The 7,732-nt window shown below is 47.0% G+C and overlaps 1 protein-coding gene across 1 annotated transcript; it reads right to left on the bottom strand.

The window, feature by feature from the left end:
* On the bottom strand, positions 1–6,615 carry KCTD14 (potassium channel tetramerization domain containing 14). Its single transcript, XM_007941025.1, has 2 exons — positions 6,547–6,615; positions 1–660 (listed from the first exon to the last, which is right to left on the bottom strand). Exons 1-2 carry the CDS (start codon positions 6,613–6,615, stop codon positions 1–3), a joined length of 729 nt encoding a protein of 242 aa, XP_007939216.1.
* Between the last annotated feature and the right edge of the window lie 1,117 nt (positions 6,616–7,732).

Below are 7,732 nucleotides of genomic sequence, written 5' to 3'. Positions count from 1 at the left end.
TCACCACCAGGTGAAGAGGAATGTATAGAAGTAACTGGCCGCCTTGCCCCGGTATGAGTAGCACTCATAGGATACCTGGTAGCCCTGGGCCTCAATGTCCATCTTCACACAATCCAGGAGGTCCCTGATTTCCGGGGCCGCCTTCCAGGGCCCAAACTTGACAACTGACGTCTTGTTTGCCTCCAGGGTGCGCAGGGTGTCAGCACAATGTACAGTATCCTCTTCCTTGCGCACTGCGCACACCAGCACGCTGGAGCTGCGCGCCGCCATGGCTTCAGCGCGTGCTAATCGCACCATGAGCTCCAGGTTCTCACTATAGCCAGGAACCCGCAGCAAAAACTGCTTTCGAGCCACCTGCTCTCCAAAGATCTTCGGAGTATCCTCGAGGAGCTTGACCAAAGGCTTGATTTCGTAGAACTGTGCTTCCCGGTACACCTCTGGGATGTGCTGAGTGGGCAGCTGCCCACTGCGGAGAAAGTCGAGGATAGGTCCAAAATAGGTGCCTGGGCGATCGATGAAGAAGCGGCCCTCTGAATCCATGCAGGCCTTGGCTGAGCTGGAGAACATCTCTGCCAGCTTTGAGCCAGGGAGTTTTCTCAGGGTGCCCATGGTGGTGGTGAAGAACTCGCCCCCCACATTCAGCTCCACTACAGGAGATACCTAGAGGCACAAGAGGCGGAGTCAACCAACAGCGCCACCTTCAGGTAGATCATGACTTACTTTCATCCAAAGCGTAACCTGGTACAGAACTTACCCACTGCGGTGGAGTGCGATCGGACTCATAGCGACACCTCCTTGGGTTTCCAAGGTGGTATCACTACGGAAGTAGATTGCCCAACCTATCTTCCCAGGCGTGGCTGGTGGGTTTGAACTGCCAGCCTTCTGGTTAGCAGTCACATGCCTTAGGCACTAGGTCACCAGAGCTCCTGGTACAGAACTTGTTTTATGCCGTCAAGTTGACCCAACTCATAGCGACCCCTCCTTAGGTTTCCAAGGAGGTATCACTACGGAAGTAGATTGCCCAACCTTCCTTCCCGGGAGTGGCTGGTGGGTTTGAACTGCCAGCCTTCTGGGTAGCAGTCAAATGCCTTAGGCACTAGGCGACCAGAGTTAGGGGAGCCATAATGATTGGCTTCAGCTGTTGGGAGGCCCATCTTAATGAAGAGGGTGTAGATTTGTGCTTTATAGCTCCAAAGGGTGGGCATTTTAAGGAGGAAAAAGATTCCTTTTGATACAGGAATGCCAATTCAAGCATTTGAGATTTCTCCTTTAGATCACAGAAGGTTAGCTAGAGAAGGCTGCTGTGGACACAAGTCTCAGCCATAACACTTCCAAAGTCTTTGACAAGGCTTTTTCCCTCCCTAGGCCTCAGTTTTCACAGTTATAAAATGGAGATACGGAGCTGTTGTGAAGTCAGAAGTTCCCAACCTGGGATGCTCAGATCTAAGATATAATAAATGTGGGGGATGGTGTGGTGGGTTTTAGAAAGGCTAAAGAAACCACATTTTTGTTCATTCAGGAAGAATTTCTTAGGTATTTACAGTGATGGGAGTTGGGGACAGAAAGCCTTATCTTATATAGATCAGACCTTCTGATTAGTATTTGGTTATGCCCTTGATTGATTAAAATGATGTAATTTATTTGATAAATGTTCTTCAAAATATGGCTCCATGGAGGGTAAATAATAAAAGGAATATTCTTGGTGATGAAATACAGTGGATGTGAAACTGCTTTGTCAACAGTGAAGAGAGGTGCAAATGTAAGTGAGAATTAGCTGCTCAACAGAAATTTTTAGTGGCCTCCTTTCTGTGCCAGGAGCTCTGGTGGTGCAGTGGTTAAGGCATTTGGCTGCTAAACAAAAGACTGGTGGTTCAAACCCACCAGCCCCTCCATGGAAGAAAGATGAAGCTGTCTGCTTCCTAAAATTTACACCTTGAAAACCCTATGAAGGTCGCTATGAGTCAAAATCAACTGGATGGCAGTGATTCTCCCTGTGCCAGACCCGGGGCTGAGCACTAGGGATGTGGGTGAGAGAGGTGTGATGCCTGCCCTGGAGATGCCCACAGGGAGAGGGACATGGAAACAGACCGAGAGCGTGGGCTAGAGCGTTCAGGGAAAATTGAGTGCTGCCACACGAACCTATCAAAAATACCAGAAGGCAGTATAATAATTGTCACATAAGAGATGATACGCAACTCACTATTCTTATGAACCAGATTTCTAAACAATCTTTATCACTTAAAATTCAGTTACTCATGTATCAGACATCTGGGACCCAGTGATGAACTAGCAGGACACAGTCTCTGCTCTCACACTTATGTATGCTTTGCATACATTTAATTCAATCTTCATTACAATCCTGTGGAGAATGTATTAAATTCACATCTTATAAATAGAAAAACTAAGGTTTATGGAGGTAAAATAAATTGACCGAGATCAACCAGCTATCGAGTGATGGTCTCAGGATTTGGACTCAGGTTAGTTTAATTCCAAAGCCTGCACTCTAGATCATTACATTAACTAGCTTTCAACCTTCAAATACCTCCACCCTTTATTCACTTAGTCATTAATTCATTCAGCAAAATGTATGGTCTATTACAAGCAAAGACTCTGGTGGCATAGTGCCTAAGGCATTTGACTGCTAACCAGAAGGCTGGCGGTTCAAACCCACCGCCACTCCTTGGAAGAAAGGCTGGGCAATCTACTTCCGTAGAGATACCTCCTCAGAAACCCAAGGAGGGGTTGCTATGGGTAGGATCCTACTCCATGGCAGTGGTTGTGCTTGTGTATTACAAGCAAGCCTTGTGCTGAGCAGGTGAATAGGACAGTCCTTGACCCCTGAGGTCACAGAGGAGCGAGGAAAACAGATGGCTAAATATTTTGGTGCTGAGAAGAAAGGTCAAAGGTAGGAGAGAATTTTGTGAGTGTGTGCTGGAGATTGTCAAGAAAGTTTCCTAGGAGACAGGATGGGCAGTGCTTATGGAAAAGACCTATGCAGTGTTAGGAGGGAAGACTAGATTTCTGACCTGAATATTCCACCAGAAGTCACTGCAGGGCTTGGGATGGAGACAGGACTCAGGAATGTCCTTTGATCTGTCTGAGGTGTGACCTTATTTTCAACCAGTTTGTGGGCTCTACTTCTAAGATTAGAGTGAAGTACTGGAATTAAGAGAGCCAAAGACAGACAAATTGCTGGGGAGAATTGAGTTGCCATGGCAACAGCTCCTATGGGGACAGTTCTGCTGACTGGAGGGGAGAAGGGAGAGAAGAGGATGCATCCCAACAATAGCCAAACAATGTGCAGTGAGGAAAATAAGCCCAGAGCCTGTGACTCCCTTTTTCTCCCATAAAGCTCAAGCCCTTGGCAAGGCTGTTTGGTTAACCCTGAGGTCACCTCTGTAAAGCAGGCAATTAAATGTAAAGTCACAGACTTTAACCCATGAATGTACCTATGCATTCTCAGCACTCATTCCAATGAAAGCTCACAGGCCCTCTTAATGTCCCCGTATCATAGGCAAAGAAAGCTCAGAGAAAAGAAGCAACTTGTCCAGGGTCACAGAGCTAGGAAGTGATGAAGTCGTAGCTAGGATCAAACCCTCTCAGTCTGACTTTGTGTCCAGTGCTCAGTACAGCACTGGTGTTGTGCTCCCCATCCCCTCCCAACTTTCAGTCCCAGTTCTGCTAATAATAAACTGTGTACCTGGGGCATTTCACATTCCCTCTCTGAGTCTAAGCTTCCCCAACTGAGAATTCTGAGTCTATCCAGCTCTGAAAAATCCAATGAATCCAATCACTTCAAGTAATTTCTGAAGCTAATTTCTAGATACTTTGCAAAATAGCTTTCATTATTTATCTCTCTCATTATTTATCAAATTATACCTCCGTCTTGTTCCCAGACTTAATTCTATTCCTCTTTTCTCAATTTTTTTCCCCAAAACTCCAATTTCTTCGCAAAATTCAGACTTCCTGCATTGCTCATAAATACTTCAGTATATGTATGTCTTCAGGACCACTTGTACCTCTTCATGGCCCCCTTTCCCACCTGTAGTACTATTAAAGCATTCCTGGGAATGAATCCTGTCCCAGGCCGTGTGTGCAGGGGCTGGGGATATCTGGTCTTTAGGATATCTTTCTACGATCAGAGGAGGGTCCTCTGGAGAACATAAAGGTGCTTCTGCCAGCAAATTTCTTTATTCTGCCACTTCTGGAATGACAGTCTGCTGCCGGCTAGGCCAGTACTGGCCTAAGGAAACAGGAATGAATCAGACAGACCCAGCCCTCACCTAGTCCCAGTATAAAGGGTCTTTATACATCTGCATCCCACCCCAAAATATTCATATACTTCTTAGGTCACCCTCAGCCAAGTTCAATGGCGCAGGGGGGTGGAGGGTATTTCCACTCATATGGCCCCCAAGCTCCTCAAACCTAACCTCTTCCACTGTTCTTTCTCAGTGGTGTGTAATCTTTTATTATTATTATTATTATTTATTTTATTTTATTTTTATTTGGGTAAAGATTTACAGAGCAAATTCACTTTCCATACAGCGGTTCACATATACTTTGTCATATGTCATTGACCACAGTTTTTCACAATGCAACAGCTCCCCTCCCACTTCCTCCCCATAGTTACCTCTTCCCAGTGTCCATCCCTCCATACTCTCCTGCCACCTGAGCTGTCTCCCTGTGTATAAGCAGCCCTTACTTCTCCCATGATTGTTCTCTCCAGGGCTTGTGTCTACTTGAGGTAAATGTTTAACTCACATGCCTGTACTTTGTTTGGCTGGAAACCACAGGTGTGAGTTCAATTCCAGTCAGTGGTGTGATCTTGCATTCCACTCTTGCCCTCCGCCATCTCCCTGCCTGAGCAATCAATTGCCAAGTCAGTTCCATGGCTCCCTGTGCCTTCGAATGCCCTCTCCTAAGCCATTCTCCATTCTGAAACCAGAGTACCTTTTCTGAAGTGAAAATCTGATCCTGTCACTAATGCATTAAACATTTCGGTGACATTTAGTTTCTTCCAAGATTAACTCCAGGCTCCTTTACAAGGTTTAAAAGGCCCTTTGTGACCCTTTGCTGCTTCTGCCTCCAACAGTAAGCTACCAGTACTGGCATCTGTCCCAACCACCTCCCACTCATCCAGAGCAGGCTAGGCTCCCTTGCTTGCACCCAAGCTTCCTTCACTTGGCCCACTCATCCTTCAAGCTAATTCCTTCAGGAATCTTTCCAGATGTACTGTCTCCTCTGTGATCCCAGAGGGCCCTGTACTTACACTGTTTATGCTAGCTACTCTCTTGCAATTCCCTGTTTGTTCGTCTGTATTCCCCATTCGACTGTGACGCTCTTCCAGGGAGGGAACTACCCTGGATTCATCACTATGTCACCAGTACCTATTGCAGGGCTCAGCACTCAGAGAATACTCAATAAATGTCTGTTGAACTGAACTGAGCTTATCCTCAGCCCTGATTTACAGAAGCACCTCCTATTCTGGGTGGTACAAGTAGTTTGTAATCCACTGCTAACCTAAAGGTTGATCAAACCCACCCAGCTGCAAGGCAGCGGGTCTGGCAATCTACTTCTGTAAAGACTACAGCCATGAAAACCCTATGGAGCATTTCTACCCTCTAACACACGGGATCATCATAAATCAGAATTGACTGTTGCTGTCTTGTTTGTTTGGTATTCTGATTAAGGCCATTCTTGCCCTTCCTGACGTCACACATGTGCTGGCTCCCTCCCTTACTGGGTAATTCATTCAGACATTTATTGTACATAGGGTGCTCTGGCACTGAGCAGGAGACTTTGTAAATACGTCACAACAATGACCTTATTATGGTGCCATTGGAAAGAGCCATACTCTCCCCACTGCTGGACCTGCCTTCTCTTCCTGCAAGTCTACAGGATGGCATCTAGCTCAAATGGGAATCTCCCGCTCCTAGAGTACCCTGGGCCTTTTCCCTATCCTCCCCCTACAGTACCCCTACCCAAGGCCGGGGAGGAGGCAGGCAAGCAGGGGCTCTGGGACCCTGCCAGAAGGCAGGGGCAGGCTGTATATTGGTGTTGTTGAGGGGCGGGGAGGTCCTCTGGCCAGCCTTAGTTGGATCTGCTTCTGCCGCTGGAAGGAGGGGTGAAGCAGGGGAGAGGGAGGGAAGAGAAGGGGACAAGAGATAAACCAGGGGACTTGGAGACAATACAAAGAGCAACTGAAACAAAGGTAGAGAGAACAGAGGGAGGAGACTAACAAAGACAGCGGGGACAGAAAGGTCAAAAAGGCGAGGCTACCAGATCCGGGAACACTAACGGAGACCGGAGACTGGAGACCTAGGCGCACTTAGGCGCAAAAAGAAAGCGATCAAAGCGGGAGGGACAGGCAAAGAGAGCACACGAGCACCCAGCTAGAGGTGGAGACAGTGTGCCTGAAGCTGGGGGACTCGGCCCGGGGAGCTGGACCGGCTGGGAAAACAGGAAAGGAGTGAAAGAAGAAAGAAATTCCGAGGGGAGAGGCGCGGGGCGAAGGTGGCACCTGCTTACCCCGGGACACGCACTCACCGTCGGCGTGCCTGTGTGGGGAGCAGCTAAGCCGGGCCGCGGAGACCGGGGCACCGGGGTTAGGCTCATCCTGGCACCGGGCAGGTGGTTTGCACTAAGCAGCCTAGCCACAGACGCCCGTCCAGCCCAGCCTCGCCACGTGCGGGGTCTTGTGACAGGCGGAAGTGTACCTGACTCCCCGCCCCAGGCTGAGAGGCAGGGCCCAGGGTGTAGATAAGGCGTCAGGATTGACCTAGGCTCGTCTGGGCTTGTGGTGAGACCCTAGGCAAGTCATTACCCCTTACTGGGTCTCGGGCTTCCTGTTAGTCAAATGAAGGATGCAGAGGAACTGACATTGCCAACCAGAGATTTTCAAGTTACTACAGCCCTGGAGGAGGTGAAAGATCAGCAAAGCCCATTTTACAGATGACAAAAGCCAGGTTCGGAGAGGTAGGGTGGTCAGTGTAGATAAATAACCTACCTCTCAGAGCAACTGCTAAGGTGCAAAGCATGACAGATGATGAAAAGAGCTCAATACCTATTATGTGAGGCTATTTTGTTTGTTAAAACATAACCCTATAGGAGGCAGAGAATAACTCCCCATTCCTTAAGTGTGGGCTGTGTAGTGACTTCCTTCCAAAGAATACAGTATAGAAAGGGGGAGAAAGAAGAGTAATTTTATGTGGAGAAACCTGACAAACACTACTTCAGTCAGATGATCAAGGTCAAGCTCAGCAGTCATAAATTATGTTCATAGTATGTACCCTTGATATGTTGTGATAAACATGGCACTTTACCCCTGTAAGTATCCTCCTAAAAAAACAACTCTAGTCCAATAACTAGGAAAACAGACAAATTCCAACAGAAGGGCATTCCACAAAACACCTGGCCAGTACTCCTTAAAACTGCCAAAGTTATCAAAAAGAGAAAAAGTCTGATTAACTTTCATAACCAAGAGGAGACCTAACAACTAAATGTAATGTGGTATCTGGAACAAAAAACAGACATGAGGTTAACATTAAAGAGATCTGAATAAACTGTAGACTTTAATTAATAATAATGCGTCAGTGGTGGTTAATTAATTAAAATGACCATACTAACATAAATCCTAATAGGGGAAACTGAATGTGGCGTGTATGGGATCTCTCTGTACTATCTTTTCAATTTTTTCTGTAAATGTAAACTTGTTCTAAAAAGATAAAGCTCT

This window comes from Orycteropus afer, unplaced genomic scaffold (assembly GCF_000298275.1).
Source record: "Orycteropus afer afer isolate SDZICR_OR568_19922 unplaced genomic scaffold, OryAfe1.0 scaffold00074, whole genome shotgun sequence".
NCBI classification, from domain to species: Eukaryota; Metazoa; Chordata; class Mammalia; order Tubulidentata; family Orycteropodidae; genus Orycteropus; species Orycteropus afer.
The sequence above is the reverse complement of the archived record's forward strand: the minus strand, read 5'-3'. Positions and strand labels throughout refer to the sequence as shown.